Source organism: Bos javanicus, chromosome X (assembly GCF_032452875.1).
Source record: "Bos javanicus breed banteng chromosome X, ARS-OSU_banteng_1.0, whole genome shotgun sequence".
NCBI lineage: Eukaryota > Metazoa > Chordata > Mammalia > Artiodactyla > Bovidae > Bos > Bos javanicus.
The window spans coordinates 20,464,602-20,483,433 of NC_083897.1; the positions used below are offsets into that span (position 1 = coordinate 20,464,602).

Here is an 18,832-nt window from a genome sequence, read left to right on the forward strand (position 1 = left end):
CTGGTTAGGTGACAGTTTGCTAGTAACTGGCAAATGGGACAAAGGAAGCAATTCTTATATTTTAACTTTTGCTTCTGAATTGACACCAACTCTGTGGTCTTAAGCAACTTTCTAAAACTTCTTTCCTTGGTTTCCTTTTCTACGACAAGAATAATGATCCTAAAGAAATGAGTGTTTACAAGGGACATTAGGTATTTTACAAAGCGAGGAGTAAATGAGTAACAAGTGCTTAACATCTGAGCATTGACAGAGAACAGATTGGTGGTTGCCAAAGGTGGGGAGAAGGGGTGGGTGGAATGGATTACGGTGGTCAAAAGGTTCAAGCTTCTAGTTATAAAATAAGGAAGGCATAGGGATGGAATGTATGGCATGGTGACCACAGTCAATAATACTGTACTGCATATTGGAAAGTTTCTGAGAGAGTAGGTCTTAAAAGTCCTCATCACAAGAAAAAAATTTTGTAACTATGTGTGATGATAAATATTAACTAGATTTACTGTAGTGATTATTTCACAATATATACACATACTGAATCATTACACTGTACATCTGAACTAATATAATGTTTACATGTCAACTCTATCTCAATAAAAAATAAATAAGAATCTAAAGTAGGTAGAATACATCACAGTTGGGAATAAGTGTAAAAACTTTTGAATTCTCTCCCTGAGAGGAGCTGGGACAGTAATTGGAAGATATTATATATGCCATATAAGGCACAAGGAAAAAGAGCAAAATCCGGCTTCTCTTAAATTAAAATCAACTCAAGGAAATCTGGAGAGGAAGTAGGAGGGAAGAAATAGTACTGATGTGTGTGTTTGTTTTTGGAATGGAGTAGAATCAAACAAAGACAAACTGAACAATTTTATCCACCACCTCTGTACTAAGAATTTTCTCATCTTTTCTTCTCATATCGAAAAAAAAAAAAAAAAGGAGCCAACATTAGTATAGCGCTTAACACTGAGGTAAGCATTTTACAAATAACAACTTGTCTTAACCTTACAACAACTTTATGAGATAGATACTATCGCTGTCTCCATTTTACACATAAGGAAACCCACACACAGAGAGGTTAGGCAAATCAGCCAAAGTCACAAAGCCAGCGAATGGTGAAGCCAGAAGTTGAACTCAAACATTCTAGCTCCAGAGTAAATGCTTCTACTTTTTGAGAGAAAACTTTTCTGAAGATTGACTTAAAAGGCCAACGTCTGCCACACGTTATTTCTCCTTAATATAATAATACTAGGGGAGGGTTTCCAGGAGAGTAACTTTTGCTGACAAAGAAAAGGAAGACCCAAACAGACGTTACCAGTAACCCCCAGAGTATAAAAAGCACCCAGTTCCTACCCTCTGATGCCCTCTTGAACCACAAGCTGAAAAACCCCTCTCATGGGTGTCAAAAGTGAAACCGTTTAGGCAGCTTTCCTGGCTGTTGCTCCCCTAGAGCAGCAGGAACTTGACTGAGCACTTAGCTGGGCCCTTCAGGATTAAACAGTAAACAGTCTGCTTTGCTCAAATCACTTCGGGGTCGACAAGGCAGAACCAATGGAAAGTGACTGTAAGTGCATTTCGAATTTCCGTGGAACAGTGCGGTTCTGGCTCGGTTCTCTCACCTCCTCTGCCCTGGCTCTTTTCCTTTCTTTTGTCTAGTTCTTGATTGCTCATCAATCACTCCTTTATTTGAAGTCTTACCATCTCTGCTGTCAGCTTTAACACATCAGTTTCCCTCTCCTCCTCTGCCTGTCACCTCTAGAACACAGACCCACATTTCACTCAGTGGCAGGAGATACAGCAGGTTGAATCTGGCCACTGACTGACCATGTGATGGGCAGGGCAGTGAGCCTCTTTGGGATTTGGTTTTCTTATTTATTCAATGAGGAAAGTCATTTCTTCCAGGGCACTAGACCCAATGATTCACTGAAGTTCCATTCAGCTCTAAGAACTATGATTCACAGAGCACTTCATATTTTACAAAATATTAACAAAAGCTACTTTGTTGTTGATCATTTAAACTCTGACAAAACACAGGAATACAAAATCCTTTCATACTGAAGTAGGATTCCCACAGTGTCATGAAAATAACCAAGTGGGAAATTTAATAGGACATTATGTCTAAGCAAGAATGGTTTAGAAAAAGGGAGAAAATAGTGAAATACATCATTAAACTTATTTAAGCTAGAAGCCAACAATTTAGGTAATTGTTTGGCAAAAAATATACTCAAACTGAAGTAAAAGAAGAGGCTTCTGTCCTCCACTCTATGTATCAACTGCTAAATTTTCTATTTGACTTAAATCATAATCTCTAGGAAAGTTTAATCCATTAAAAACACACAAATGCAGTTGGACATTATTTGTTACAAGCACCAAAAAAATGAGTGGTCAACAGTTTTATTTTGTGAAAAGTAAGTTTGCAATTCAGGCCTTCGGATTTCCATGATCAGAATAAGGTTTGAATGTTGGATTGTGAAAAACATTCTAACATCTCTTTCTCATTCACTTTGGCCTGGGTGAAATACTGGCTTGAATGGCTCTTAGGAACACTCACAAAATGCCACACTTTTTCCACTCTCAGAGCATGGGAAAGAGTTTCTGCTCTGGCAAGCAAAGGTCACAGCAAGCAGAAGAATTTCCAGTATCTGTGCTTTTTGCATAAAAACATCAGCAAGTCCTTTTTCTGGAAAGTAAAACCAAATATATCCCTTTAAAAATGGACAAGACAAAAATGGTGACAGACAGAAAAGCAGATCGACTCATTCCCGCCACAGCCAGAAGAGAGAGAAAGTCGAGCTCTCCAAAAGCAACATCTTGCATAATTTCTGTTGCCTTGACCATGTTCTTGGCAACCTGTGATCTGTGGAAATTCTTCTAAAGGGCAAAATCAATTATTCAGTGACATAAGAGTAATGACTCCATATGCTGACATTATCTTGCTTTGCTTAGTGAGGGGTTTAAAATATAAAACTTACTTGTTATTGGACTGCAGGGGTCTTAAGTAAGTAACAAGAAGAGACTGAAGTTCTTTAGCATAATCTTTTTCAGTGTCCAAGATATTCTGTAACACCTATGGAGAAACAAAGATCAAGGTATTGTAATTGTCAGAAAAGTCCAAAATAAAATACAGTTTTAGATCTTTTTATCAAATTATAAGAAAGAAAAGTCCTATTTACTCAGGTTAGCAGTGTGAGTAAGGAACACAAAATCTGAATGCATTCTAGCAAACTAATAATTGCATGGCAATTGGTTATATTGCATAACTCATACATGTTTTTTCAGAATTACCTTTACTTGGAGGGGCCCTACCATTTACACAGTATGGCTCAGAATGCTTTTGTGTGCTTTAAATTATTTTATCCTCAGTAAAAGTCTCAGCTAACAAAGGATCATCATTTCCATTTTATGGCTGAGAAGACTGAGACCAACTACCCCAAGACATAGAGATTCAACGTCAGGATAATTTCACGATAACTGATATCAAACACCAAAACAGATTTTTTTTTTAATGATGTTTTTGAGAAGATCTTTAGGTGACAAAATCTGAGGACACTGAATTTTTAAGCAGGGTTAAAACTGGTTTTTTAATTAAAAGTAAAAAGTGCCAGTATAAACATTTCAAAGAGAAAAAGAAGCTGAAATGTGAGGAATTAAATGAGGGAAATGATGCTTACCAGTATTATTAATGATAGCCCAAAGAAAATCCTCTAGGCAAAATAATCAATAAATAGGTCCACAGTTTCTCTTCCACCACCAGCCCTGGAGTCATGCCCCATTTCCCAGCCTTTTCTGGAGGCAGCTACAACCTTCATTCCAAGTTCTTAGAGATCCACCAAGCTAACATTTTGGTGTACTTTCTCATATCTCCTAATCCATTCAACACAAATTTACTGTCTATGTGGTGACAGGGCTTCCCTTGTGGCTCAGCTGGTAAAGAATCCGCCTGCAATGCGGAAGAACTGGGTTCGATCACTGGGTTGGGAAGATCCCCTGGAGAAGGGAAAGGATACCCACTCCAGTATTCTGGCCTGGAGAATTCCATGGACAGTCCATGGGGTCGCAAAGAGTCGGACATGACTGAGCAACTTTCACTATGTGGTGACAAAGGCCATACCTGCCCTCAGGGAGTTTCTACTCTATCTGCAGGGGGAGACATTAAACAGGGGGCTCACAAGACCATGTGAAGCATTCTTAGCCAGGAGAAGCCCTTTAACCTACCAACATGCCAGACATGTACTCACAAGACAGGGCATGATGATCTGCTTTTAAAAGGTGGAATGGAAAAACCACCTGGAGGTCCAGGCAGCTGTGGTTTGTTTTGAAACAACTGAACTGAAGGGTGGTCGTCCAGGCTCTGCTACCAATGAGCAGGTTGCTTCAGTTTTAAGGTTTCACTTGCCTCATCTCAGATTGTGACATTTCACCTACCTCAGGGACCATTGTGAAGAGGTAAGGGAGACACTGTACGTGTAGGTGCTGGGTGAGTTGGGAAACAGTCCCTTCCAATTTAAATGGTTAAAAAAAAGGTTCCTCAATGGCAGTTATTGACATTTCAGAGCAGATCACTCTTTGTTGTGAGGGGATGCCCTGTGTACTGCAGGACGTTTAGCAACATCACTGGAATCTACCCATCAGATGTCAGCTGCACGCCACCCCCTGCCCAAGTATGACAATCAAAAATGTGCCCAGACAATGCCAAATGTCACCTGAAGGGCAATATCACCCCTGGCCGACAAGGACATGGGCTATAGGGGTGGCCCCAATGAGTTGTAGCCCCTCCTCCCAGCCACTCACGTCTACTTTCAGTTTCTCTGTTCCTTAAAGAGGAATGCCTACTCTAAAAATAAGCGTGCATCTAGGGGCCTGGACGTACCAGTGTGCTGTGAAATGAACCCACTAATGGAATAGAAATGTTACCCCCTACAGGAAGTCAACGCACAACAAAGGAAATTAGAAACTATCTTGAGATGAATTTAAAAAAAAAACACAACATAAAACACTTGTACGATGCAGTTAAAACAGTGCTTGGAGACGGTAAATAGCTATACATGCCTATATCAAAAAAGAAGAAACAGGACTTCTGGTTTCCACTCCAGCATTTAAGGCATTTGCTAGTCCATCCTAAAAATTACTCCATCCTAAAAACAAGCAAATAGCTTTTTAAAAAATGGCTAAAAGAACTTTACTTACATTTGTCAGGGAATTGAGGTCACAAGGGAAAAATGATACACTCAAAATTAGAGAAACAGACAAGCAGATAGAGATCATATCTTGCTGGAGCAGAAAACCATGAGAAGCCTCCACAGGAATGGGAAGCAAGGTAGAAAAACGTGAACTATAATTGATGAGTTGCTGGAGGCTCACTTTGCTGTACACCTTAAACTAACAACACGAACATTGTTAATCAACTATACCCCAATATAAAATAGAGTTTTTAAAGAGATATTTTTTAAAAAGTGGTGCTGGGACCACTGGATAAGTACATGCAAAGAAAGAACTTGCACTCCTACTTCACATCATATTAAAAAACTAACTCAAAATGGATGCTGGAGTTAAAATTACAAAACCCTGAGAAGAAAACAGAAGAGGAAATCTTCCTGACCTTGGATTTGGCAATGGATTCTTGGATGGCACCAAAAGCACAAGCAACAAGAGACTAAAGATGGATAAATTTAAATTCATGAAAATTAAAAACTTTTATGTATCAAAGGACATTGTTTAGTTGCTAAGTCATGTCCAACTCTTTTGCAACCCCATGGTCTATAGCCCGCCGGCTCCTCTGTCCATGGGATTCCTCAGACAAGAATACTGGAGTGGATTCATGGCAATGTATGGCAAAACCACTACAATATTGTAAAGTAGTTAGCCTCCAATTAAAATGAATAAGATTATTTAAAAAATTAAAAAAAAGAATACTGGAGTGGGTTGCCATTTTCTTCTCCAGGGGGTCTTCCCAACCCAGGGATCAAACCCATGTCTCCTGTGTCTCCTTTGGATTCTTTACCACTGAGCCACCAGAGAAGCTCACCAAAGGACATTGTCAAGAAAAAGACAACCCACAAAATGGGGGAAATATTTACAAATAATGTATTTGAAAAGGGTCTACTATTCAGAATTTATAACTCAACAATAAAAGTAATCAATTAAAGTTGGCAAAGGATTTAAATAGACATCTCACCAAAGAAGATATACAAATGGCCAACATGCACATAAAGAGATAGTCAACATAGTTAACCACTGCTGCTGCTGCTGCTAAGTCGCTTCAGTCGTGTCCGACTCTGTGCGACCCCATAGACAGCAGCCCACCAGGCTCCGCCGACCCTGGGATTCTCCAGGCAAGAACACTGGAGTGGGTTGCCATTTCCTTCTCCAGTGCATGAAAGTGAAAAGTGAAAGTGAAAGTGAAGTCGTGTCTGACTCTTAGCGACCCCATGGACTGCAGCCTACCAGGCTCCTCCATCCATGGGATTTTCTAGGCAAGAGTTCTGGAGTGGGGTGCCATTGCCTTCTCCGAGTTAACCACTAGGGAAATGCTAATCAAAACCACAATACTACTTAACACTTAGTAGAGTGGCTATAATAAAAAGAAAAAGTAGAAAATAAAAAGGGTTGGTGAAGATATGGAGAAACTGGAACCTTCATACATTGCTGGTGGGAAAGTCAAAAACTTTCTATGGAAAGTAGCTACTGTGGAAAACAGTTCGGCAGTTCCTCAAAAAGTCAGACATAGATTTATCATATGACCCAGTAATCCATTACTAGAAAGAATGAAAAAATATCTCTATGTAAATATTTGCACATCAATTTTCACAACAGCGTTATAAATAATAACCCAAAGGTCCATCAGGTGATGGTTGGATACACAAAACCTATTATATCCACACAATGGAAGATTAATCACTCAAAAAAAGCAATGAGTTACTAAGACACAACGTGGATGAACCTTGAAAATGTTATGCTAAGGAAGAAGCCAGACACAAAAGAACAAAGATTGTATGATTCAATTTATATGAAACATCCAGAATAAGGAAAACTCTACAGAGAGACATAAAGTAGATTAGTGGTTGTTAAGGGCTGGAGGGAGTGAGTACTAATGGGTACAGGGTTTCTTATTGAGGTGATGAAAATGTTATAAAATAAGATGGTGGTGATCATCACATAATTTACTAAAAATCAGTGAATTGTACACTTTAAAGTGGTGACTTTTGTGGTATGTGAATTATTTATCATTATAGCTGTTATCTTAAATTCAAAGGACAAATTTCTCATCTGTTCATGGAAATTTTTCTGTTTTTTCTCTGAGTTCAAGTCCTTATCCAGTAGAATACCCTTCCAAACTCAATTTGTCCATCCTTACACCTCTCTGCCCAGCTGAGCTGTTGTTCACTGCAGTGTATTAAATAATCACTTTTACTCACATTCAGCACTAGGATTCATTTTTTATTCTTACAAATGGAAGGAGGTGCACTAGAATTCAACAGGACCACAGTTATTAAGAGGTAAAACTCTTATACAGATTTCCTTTTTAGCAATATTTATTTGTCTACAGTATTCATATTGAAAGAAAAAGAGGCTGGTGGCCTGGCTTCCCACTTATATCCAGGAGAGAATGAAGTCAGTTTATCACTTCCTTTGTTCACATTTTTCTGAAGAGACCATGTCTAGTAATGTACCGTCTCAAATCCTCAACCTTGCATTCAAGAACCGTTGTCTGAAACTGTCATACTATCCAGATTATAATGTTCATTTAAAAAAAAGAAAAACAAAGCGAAAAAGAAAAAAAAACACAATCATTGCCTGAGGGAATTTTTAAATTAGAAATTTCGAAGACATTATTTACATCATAAAGTGTAATTTTTTAAGACAATTAAACATCACTACTTTAACTCCAAGGTTGCTATCTCCCTGTTGAAACAGTTTTATTATTTCAACTTCCTTTAAAATGCAATCATCTCAAGTTCCCTTAGGAGAAAGGACTAAGATTTTGCAAGAAAGGTGCCAAGTGCCCTGGTCCAAGGGGTTTATTGGAGTGTGCTAAGCGAAGCAGTATTCCAAGGGTTCTATCTGCGCTGCAATCACTCGTACGGACAAACAGAAGCAGGAAGGCAGACACTCCTTACTGCCCTTGACTGAGTTCTGGAGATCTGAACAGAAACATATACTAAACTCAATGTTGCAAGTTTTGAGGGTGGCTGAATGCTGATTTCATGGCTTCAATCACCACCTTTAGTGATTTTGGAGCCCCCCCAAAATAAAGTCTGACACTGTTTCCCCTGTTTCCCCATCTATTTCCCATGAAGTGATGGGACCAGATGCCATGATCTTCGTTTTCTGAATGTTGAGCTTTAAGCCAACTTTTTCACTCTCCTCTTTCACTTTCATCAAGAGGCTTTTGAGTTCCTCTTCACTTTCTGCCATAAGGGTGGTGTCATCCGCATATCTGAGGTTATTGCTATTTCTCCCAGCAATCTTGATTCCAGCTTGTGCTTCTTCCAGTCCAGCGTTTCTCATGATGTACTCTGCATATAAGTTAAATAAACAGGGTGACAACATACAGCCTTGACGTACTCCTTTTCCTATTTGGAACCAGTCTGTTGCTCCATGTCCAGTTCTAACTGTTGCTTTCTGACCAGCATATAGGTTTCTCAAGAGGCAGGTCAGGTGGTCTGGTATTCCCATCTCTTTCAGAATTTTCCAGTTTATTGTGATCCACACTGTCAAAGGCTTTGGCATAGTCAGTAAAGCAGAAATAGATGTTTTTCTGCAACTCTCTTGCTTTTTCCATGATCCAGCGAATGTTGGCAATTTGATCTCTGGTTCCTGTGCCTTTTCTAAAACCAGCTTGAACATCTGGAAGTTCACGGTTCACATATTGCTGAAGCCTGGCTTGGAGAATTTTGAGAATTTTGAGAATTTTACTTTACCAGCGTGTGAGATGAGTGCAATTGTGTGGTAGTTTGAGCATTCTTTGGCATTGCCTTTTTTTGGGATTGGAATGAAAACTGACCTTTTCCAGTCCAAAATCACTGCAGATGGTGATTGCAGCTATGAAGTTAAAAGACGTTTACTCCTTGGAAGGAAAGTTATGACCAACCTAGATAGCATATTCAAAAGCAGAGACATTACTTTGCCAACAAAGGTCCGTCTAGTCAAGGCTACGGTTTTTCCAGTGGTCATGTATGGATGTGAGAGTTGGACTGTGAAGAAAGCTGAGCACCGAAGAATTGATGCTTTTGAACTGTGGTGTTGGAGAAGACTCTTGAGAGTCCCTTGGACTGCAAGGAGATCCAACCAGTCCATCCTAAAGGAGATCAGTCCTGGGTGTTCTTTGGAAGGACTGATGCTAAAGCTGAAACTCCAGTACTTTGGCCAACTCATGCGAAGAGTTGACTCACTGGAAAAGACTCTGGTGCTGGGAGGGATTGGGGGCAGGAGGAGAAGGGGATGACAGAGGATGAGATGGCTGGATGGCATCACCGACTAGATGGACGTGAGTTTGGATGAACTCCGGGAGTTGGTGATGGACAGGGAGGCCTGGCATGCTGCGATTCATGGGGTCACAGAGTAGGACACGACTGAGCAACTGAACTGAACTGAATGCTGATTTTACAAGCTAGATTGACAAAGGTGATTAATGAGTCCTTCGTTAAATAATGCAAAACGTGTTTGAATGATGATGTACTGAACAGTATTGCCCTTGCTGTGGTGTGATTAGTAGAAACGCTCATCATGGTGGATGCCTAAGATTCTTTCCCAAATTCACTTGGATTTTTATTGCTTTCCTCAATCTCAATAGACCAACTGATGAACTTTGGAGACTGGTTCTTTATTTTTCAGGCCACAGGGCATCTACTGTAAAAGGATTAAAAAGGGAAGCAGACAGAGAAGGCTATGTGTTCCCAAACAGAAGGCCTCAGTGGTGAGTCAGAAGGCAGGGAGTTTGGCAGGCCAACTAACTTCAGAGCAGTACAATCTGATTGAGATGAAATCCACTCAATACTAAAATACACTGTCCAGACATTGCCTTTGCTTCCCTGATTCCTTCTTCACAAGGACAACGGAGTATCCTTTTGCTCAATTAACCTTTGACTAAATTCAGAATAAAACAGATGGTTAGAAGCCATAGAAAAAGAGGTAGAGGCCTTTTGAACCTCCATCCTAGGCTACTGATTTTCCAGTAAAATATATTTCCTCCATTTCCTGGAAATGCTTTAGAGTGAATTCATTTTTATAACTCTGTTTTCCAAAGGGAACGAATCATATAGGTCTGAGGAAATTATTTTAAGGGGCTAAAATGCAGAAACAAAGGCTGACTATAGAGATACGTCCCATGATAAAGGAAAACTATAACGGCCTTAAGAAAACTTAAATCTAAGCCAAATCACTGTTATAGGAATTCTGAGATAATTATGATGCCTACAAAAAATGAGTTTGTGTTGGTAAACTACTGTATTTATACAATATTTGGCTTATATGACAGAAGAGCCACCTGCTTACATTCAAGTGCAGTGGTCAATTTCACTTCTCCAAGTCCTTGGTTTTCACAAAACAAGCAGCACCATGCCCTGTAATTGACAGACCCAGCAAAACAGAATTGGACTCTGAAAACTCTCATCATCTCCCCAACTTCAGGTGGAAGACATGGATGGATGAGTCAAACAGGAAATAAGAAGGCAAAAAAGAATATGGCATATGGAGAAGGAATAAATGGATAGATGGGTAAGGTAGTTTAGATTAGTGGTTTAAAAAAGAGAGAATGCACAGAAGTTTTTTAGGGCAGTGAAATTACCCTGAACAACACTCTAAAGGTAGATAGATGTCATTATACATTTGTCCAAACCCCTAGAATGTCCAACATCAAGAGTAATGGCAATGTCAACTCTGGACTTTGGTGCTAATGATGTGTCAATGTAGGTTCATCAATTGTCACAAACATACCACTCTGATGGGACATGCTGATAGTGGGGGAGGCTATCTATGCATGTGTGGGGGCAGGGGTATACAAGACATCTCTCCATTTTGATCACTTTCACCATGAAGCTAGAACTGCCCGAAAATATAAAGTTTTCTTTTTCTAAGAAGGGTAGATAAGCACTAGAAAGGTAGATAAAAAAATCTTTCCACCTTTCCTACCGAATGGAGGCACTGAAAACAGACTGGTTACCATACATTACAATAAAGTAGAAGAAAGTTAGAAAAAATAAACAATACTGGCCCTTACTTATTATATTTGCCTATTTGGCTGTAGGGAAATATCTCTACAGATATACAGTTGCAGACAGAGGCAACTTCCAGAGTTTAGTACAGGCAAACCTCGTGTTATCGCACTTTGCTTCATTTCACTTTGTGGACATCGTGTTTTTTCACAAACGGAAGGTGTATGGCAGCCCTGAATCAAGCAAGTCTACCGGCGCCATTTTTCCAACAGCATTTGCTCACTTCAGGTCTCTGTGTCACTTTTGGTAATTCTCCCAAGAGTCTACACTTTATCGTTATTATTATATTCATTGTGTGATGGGTGATCTTTGATATGACTACTGCAGAAAGATTACAACTCGCTGAAGGCTTAGATCATAGCATTTTTAACAATAAAATATTTGTTAATTAAGGCGTGTACATTGTTTTTTAAGACATAATGCCATTGCACACTTAATAGATGACAGTAAAGCATAAACAGGGACTTCCCTGGAGGTCCAGTGGTTAAGACTTCACGCTTCCACTGCAGGGGACACGGGTTTGATCCCTGGTTGGGGAACTAAAATCCTACATGCTGTGCAGCATGGTCAAAATTTTTTTAATTAAAATTTAAAAATTGGATAGGACTTAAAAGAAAAATAAAATGGAAACATAACTCTTATATGCACTGGGAAACCAAACAACTCATGTAAATCAGTTTCTTGCGATGCTCTGGAATCAAATGGGCCTTCCCAGATGGCTCTAGTGGTAAAGAATCTGCCTGCCAAAGCAAGAGACTCAAGAGACATGGGTTCAGTCCCTGGGTTGGGAAGATCTCCTGGAGAAGGGAATGGCGACCCACTCCAGTATTCTTGCCTGGGAAATCCCATGGACAGAGGAGCCTGGCGGGCTACAGTCCATGGGGTCACAAAGAATCAGACATGACTGAGTGACTGAGCACTCATGGAATCATATCTGCAATATCTTTGAGGGGTGCTTGTATCAGTGAGCCTGGCCTATTTGTGGCAGCACAAAGGACCATATTCTTACAGTGGGCTGCACTTGTTGCAATAAATAAGGAATTTCACCCTCTGAGAGGCATTTTGATGGGAATGGAAGAGAACGCAGTCCCTTCTGCAGGGACAGGTTGCAGGCATGCACATTCTTGCCAGGATGAATGTGCTCCCATGGTTCTCCCTGCCTGACTCCCCTTCCAGCTCTTCTCTGCTTATCTAAGCCCTAACATGCCCTCAATCCTCTCTGCCATTCAACTTTTTCCTGTTGCTGTTGTTGTTTAGTTGCTAATTCATGTCTGCCTCGCTGTGACCCCATGGACTATAACCCGCCAGGCTCCTCTGTCCATGGAATTGTCCAGGCAAGAATATGGGAGTGGGTTGTCATTCCCTTCTCCAGGGGAGTTTCCCGACCCACAGATCAAACTCTCGTCTCCTGTACCTCCTGCATTGGCAGGCAGATTCTTTACCACTGATACACCTAGGAAATCCAATATTTTCCTTTATTGATTTTTGAATTTTAGTTTAGTGAGTATCAGAATCGCCTGTGAGGAATGGAGAGAAAGCAGCTGAGGGAACTGTTTAAAAATGCTGTTTACTAGGACCTATGGCCAAAGATTCTGATGTAACAAGCCAGATGTGGATCCCAGATATCTACAGTTTTAATGGTCTCCCTGGGGGCTTTCAAATGCAAAAGGTTTCCCAGCCACATCTGGAGCAACTCATCTTAGGACGGTTTGTCACTTGACATCATTGCCTGCCATGTGGCTTACACCACGTCGGTCCTGTCTTCCCGGTGAGACCATGGATGCCAAGACCTAAGTGCTGCATGCAAATGAACCCACAACTAAGCTACATAGTTTCCTCTTTCTTTTCTTTTTTTTCAGTTTTATTGCAATCTAATTGACAAATAAAAATTATATATATTCAAGATATCTTACTTCACATTTTGATGTATGCACACATTGTGAAATGAGCACCACGATCAAGCTAATTAACACATCCATCACCTCACATAGTCACCATTTTCTTTTGTTGCTATTGTTCTTCTTTATTTTTAATCCCTCCTGGCACATAACATCAACTTACAATAGGCAAAGAGAGCCACTGAGCAGATTATTAGAAAAATAACTCATAGAAAACGATATGCTTTTGTTCAATGGTAAGAGACGTTTAACAAATGACAGTGAATTTTTAGGACAATGAAGGAACCAAAGTCAGGAGCAGCAAAAGCCTCCTTTAGGCTGTCATGTCCCTAAAGGATGCTAAACTCCCTTTCAAAACAACCGGCTAGGAGAGGCCAAGCCTCAGTTAGATACATTAAACATGCTTCATGGCAGATGTAGGTCTGAGTTGGGCTCCCTACGTCACTTTGATCATACTGGAGAACTTCTAAACATTTCGGAACTTATGTGCCACCAGAAGCAAACTGAGGCTTAAATGGGTCCAAGATCAGCTGATAATCCCTCAGAAACTTGAAAAAGGGGAGAGAATGTGTGCAGACCTGCAAATTCCAAGAGGTCTCTATCCTGCCCAAGCTTATAGGATGTGAGAATTAATTTTATGTATCAACTTGGTTGGGTCATGAGATGCCCAGATTAAATACTATTTCTGGGCAGGTCTGTGAGAGTGTTTCCAGATAAGGTGAACTTTGAACCAGTAGCCTGAGTAAAGCAGATTGCCCTCCGCAATGTGCATCATCCAATCTGTTGGCCTGAATAGAACAAAAAGGTGAAGGAAGGGAGAATTGGCTCTCTTTGTACCTCACTGCTTGAGCTGGAACATCTGCTGCCTGAGGACTGGAATTTATACCCTTAGCTCTCCTAGTTCTCAGGCCTTTAGACTCAGACTGAACTACACCACCACCTGTCCTGGGTTTTCAGCTTACACATGGCAGATCATGGGACTTCTCAGCCTCCATAATCATACAAGCCAATTCCTTGTATGTATCATTTGTTCTGTCTCTCTGGAGAACCCCGACTAATACACAAGACCAAAATAAAGAAAGCATTTAGACTAGCGAGGACTCACTGAATGAAGAGCATAAGAACATGTCTGATCACAGTATCGTCAGGGTGTGAGAACAAAAAATCTCCATGAAGGAGAAATAATGAAGAAGACATAGTTCCTGTTTTATTTATAGCTATATTTATATTTAAACAGGCTATGTATATGTATATATGTATACACACACCCACACATCAAAGAAAGTTTGGCATCAGATTCAGCAAGATATTAATGATGATCATCTCTGAGTGGTGGAATTACAGGTGATATTTATTTTCTTCTTTATACTTTTCCTGCACTGTCTGATTTTTTAATCATTATTTATATAATAAAAAAATTCTTCCTGTTTTAAAAAAAATGAAGTAAAAATCAGACACTAGTGCTCTTACAGAACTAGCAACGGAAAACATCTACAATTAATGACTCTTAGGAAGACGAGCTAATGTGAGATGAGATGGGGACACCTTACATATGGGTGAACTTGATTTTTCAGATCTCCAAATACTGTGGGTGAGTACTCAGGTATTCAACACAGATTGGGAGGGTGATCAGAACACTCGGAACATATTTTGAATTTGTTGCTGCTAAAAATTTGCCTAAATACTCAAAAATGTAGATTTTTAAAAAACACCAACTAGCCCAAATCCCTTCACATGCATATCTAATTACAATAGTAAGTCCAACTGGTCTCAATAATCCAGCAATTCTCATACTACAGCTCTACAGTTCCTTCTCAGACCATCATGGGCTCCCCAAGACCTTTTGGGTTTTTTTAAATTAAGTTTGGTTTGAGAAAAAATTTAAATATATATATTTTTTTGGCTCAACAATTTAACTTCTAGGACTCCACCTCACAGATCTTTATACGCTTTGCCAAAGTTACACATAGGATGTTCACTGCAGAATTGTTTGTAACAGCGAGATGTGGAAATAAGGTACATGGACTCCAACAGGAGATGGGTGATAGAAACTGCAGTACATCTTGAGTTGGTATTTAGTATAGATAGGACTTGTATAATGCCCATAAGAATCACAGAGGTTAGTCTGCCTTGGATAATCCCAGTGAAGTTGCTCTGTCGTGTCCGACTCTTTGCGACCCGTGGACTGTAGCCCGCCAAGCTCCTCTGTTCATGGGCTTCTCCAGGCAAGAATACTGGAGTGGGTTGATAGACTCAGCAGAGGCAGAGAGAGAGTCAAAGCAGAGTGATTGTATGCTCCAGACCGGCAGGGAAAAGCAGCTATTGTAACACTTTCATTCACCATTTGACTGCACCCTTCCATTAAAAATTTAATCATTGGGGTTCACCTGGAAGCTAAAAGAAATGGTCAGGACCAGAGGTGGGGGGGATTGTGCGAAGGTGGTAAAAAGGTACAAACTCACAGTTATAAGTACTAGGGATATAAAGTACAACATGATAAATATAATTGACACTGCTGTATGCTCTTTATGATTATTGTTAAGATAGTATATCCTAAGAGTTCTCATCACGAGGAAAACACATTTTTTTCCATTTCTTTGATTTTGTAACTCTATGAGATCATGGATGTTCAATGACTTACTGGGGTCATCATTTCATGATGTATGTAAGTCAAATCATTATGCTGTACACCTTAAATTTACAGTGTTGCATGTCAATTTTTTCTCAATAAAACTAGAATAAAAAAGAAAATACAAGGCAAATAAATAATTGAAAATATGATAACCTTAAGTGACAACTCAGAACACAAATTGTGTAGATAGCATGATTACAACTACATTGGGGTTCCCTGGTGGCTCAGAGGTTAAAGCGTCTGCCTGCAATGCGGGAGACCTGGGTTCGATCCCTGGATCGGGAAGATCCCCTGGAGAAGGGAATGGCAACCCACTCCAGTATTCTTGCCTGGAGAATCCCATGGACGGAGGAGCCTGGTGGGCTACAGTCCACGGGGTTGCAAAGAGTCGGACACGACTGAGCGATTACACTTCACTTCACTTCAATGATATATAGCTATATATGTGTAGGAAATGCATCAAAATATTACCAGTTTTTAAAAAAAAGTGATCAGGGATGAAGAGAGAAGGGAGCCTAGCTCTGTTGAGTGATGTATTTTAACCTCAGAAATGTAAAAGGAAAATAGTGACAAAATTATCCCCTGTGATTATTGTCCATGCTACCTATGAAGTTCCTACCTGATTTTTCACACCAACTACTGTTCATGTTATCATTATGAAGCAAACTCACTGAAGAATGATATTTCATTTTTTGAAACCAAATGTATAGAAAGATTTTAAAACTCTTGAGGGACTCCCCTGCCGGCCCAGTGGTTAGGACTCTGCACTTCCACCTCAGGGGGCACGGGTTCCATCCCTGGTCTGGGAACTAAGCTCCCGCAAGCCACACAGTATGGCCAAAAAATAAAATAAAAACTGTTTATCCATGCACACAATGAAAGGAATCGGCAGCAAAAACACACATAGAACATTAGGTGAAGGGTGAAACTATATTTCAGCTGTGATGAGGAAGATGACAAGGCTACCAAACAGGGAGACTTTGGGGTTATGAGGACTTGACCTTTTCATTAGTGACTGGGCCAAGTCTGGAAAGAAGACATGGAGGAAAACAGAGTAGATTAAGGGAAATTATACAATTTCTTTTTCAAACAGGAACTTATTTTGAGTATTGCACATGCCCTATTTATAGCTTATATATTTTGTCATATCTGTGTTCAAGCCAGAGCCATTTTATTCCTCCCTCTGTGCCAAAGGACAGTCTTCCCTTTGGGCTGTCCTCAAGAACAAGGTTGATAATATTTCCAAGGATATCATAGCAAATTGATTGATTCTAAAATAAAATCACACTATGCAATCATGTAAACTTTATTCCATTAAAGGAACTTGGGGATTCACCTCCTATATGTAAGGCGAGCTCTAACTGCTGAATTTCCCCATAATGTCGACATATCAGCCAATTTCTCCTTTGTTGCGGTTTAAAAGGTCTTGCTCTGAATCTTTGTGCTACCCTTGAATTACTCAGTACAGGGGATGTAAAACTTCTAGACATCTGTAAGAAACCTACAAGTAGAAGAGTTCCATTATAATGAAGCTGACATTAGACCCTTGCAATGCAACTTTCTCCAGTCTTCCATTGGTGTCGCCTCGACACTTCAGTGGTTCTCCATATAGAGAGTCAAGAAAATTTTTGTTCATCATCTGAACACTCACCACAGTATAATAATTCTTGGTAAGTGGAGTCGCTTCAAATCCTTTGACAGCCTTGGGGGAGAGAGGTCTCTCTGTGAAAAAGACATTTAAATTATGTTAATATCACACAAGTCTAAGATGAACATTTTATAACATAGGTCAACTAACATATAAATATTGTCAAGTGGAAGGCTCAAAGGAAATGTACGTTTCTAAACAAGTGAAGCTATAATCTTACTAAACTACAGATGGTCAAGTCACAGCTTCTTAATGACAGGGTCAAGGCAAGAACTTCAGATCCAGTTTGGGCTGTTTCTTCACTCATCTGCCTTTCCATTCGACTTATTATAAAACAGATAAGCAAAGGAATGCTAACCAAATACGTTATGTTTGTAACTTGCAACTAACCATACAAGAATAACATAATACAGATAATAGCAGCCATTCTTTCTTGGGGCTGGCTGTTTATTGTGCCCAGAATAAAATAATCGGAATCTTGAATACACTGAAAACTAGCAGGAAATTCTTCTATGTATCATTTTAATATCATTACATTGTGCTATAAACTGTTGTCTTTCTTTTACAAAGTTTGTCTTATCTATTAAACTCATGACGAAGAGATATCCCAGGATGCTTTTTTTAAAAACAAAGAAACCACTTAATAAAAATACAGACAGGGGACTTCTTTGGTGGTCCAATGGCTAAGACTCCTCACCTGCACTGCAAGGGGATCAGGTTCAAACCCTGGTCAGGGAACTAAGATCCCACAAGCCACCTTGTGCAGCCAAAAGAAATATAAAAAATAAAAAATACAAGACAACAATCATAAATGTTTAACAGTGTCACTACAGACTATCTTCCTTACTCTCATTTTGTCCTGTATATCATTGCTGTATATTCCATTTTTACCTCGCTATATTATATTGTATGCTGCTTTAAATTCCTTCTGAAGTATGGTAGAGTATACATAACCAAGTATTATCATCAGGCCTTGATCTTTCCTTTTCTAAAAGTAATATTTTCTAGTTTTATATCTATGACATTCCACTCCTAAAAAATACAATATATATAAAAGAAAAACCAACAATTAACCCGTCACCAAGAGCTAACCATCACCCACAGTAACGTTTTGGAGTATGTCTTCCTATTCCTTTTATCATGTGTTTGTGAACACACACACACACACAGTGATCTTCCTTAATTCACCTACAGCTTAACTCTCCTATTACAACACTATTTCATGAACATTTTTCCATTTAACCTTGATTTCTAATGATTTTTATATTTAAAATATCCCTTATGTTTACTTGGCACTTACCAGCTTTTAGGACATTTTATTTGATCTTTACAACGACCCTGTGAGGCAGAGATAATCTTCTCATTTTGCAGAGGTCACTAAAGTACAGAAAGGTGAGGTCAGCTGCCTAAGGGCATGAATTTGGGAAATGGCAGAGCCAGGACTGAA

The 18,832-nt window shown here is 39.6% G+C and overlaps 1 protein-coding gene across 13 annotated transcripts in view; it reads right to left on the reverse strand.

Moving 5' to 3' along the window:
* Positions 1-18,832, reverse strand: part of ARHGEF6 (Rac/Cdc42 guanine nucleotide exchange factor 6) — a 116,602-nt gene that overhangs the window by 51,965 nt on the left and 45,805 nt on the right. For all 13 annotated transcript variants that reach the window (XM_061408474.1, XM_061408472.1, XM_061408476.1 and 10 more), the window contains 2 exons: positions 17,389-17,459; positions 2,967-3,061 (listed from right to left, as the gene is read on the reverse strand). In XM_061408474.1, the coding sequence (XP_061264458.1) occupies positions 2,967-3,061; positions 17,389-17,459 (166 nt within the window). The remainder of the gene's footprint in view (positions 1-2,966; positions 3,062-17,388; positions 17,460-18,832) is intronic.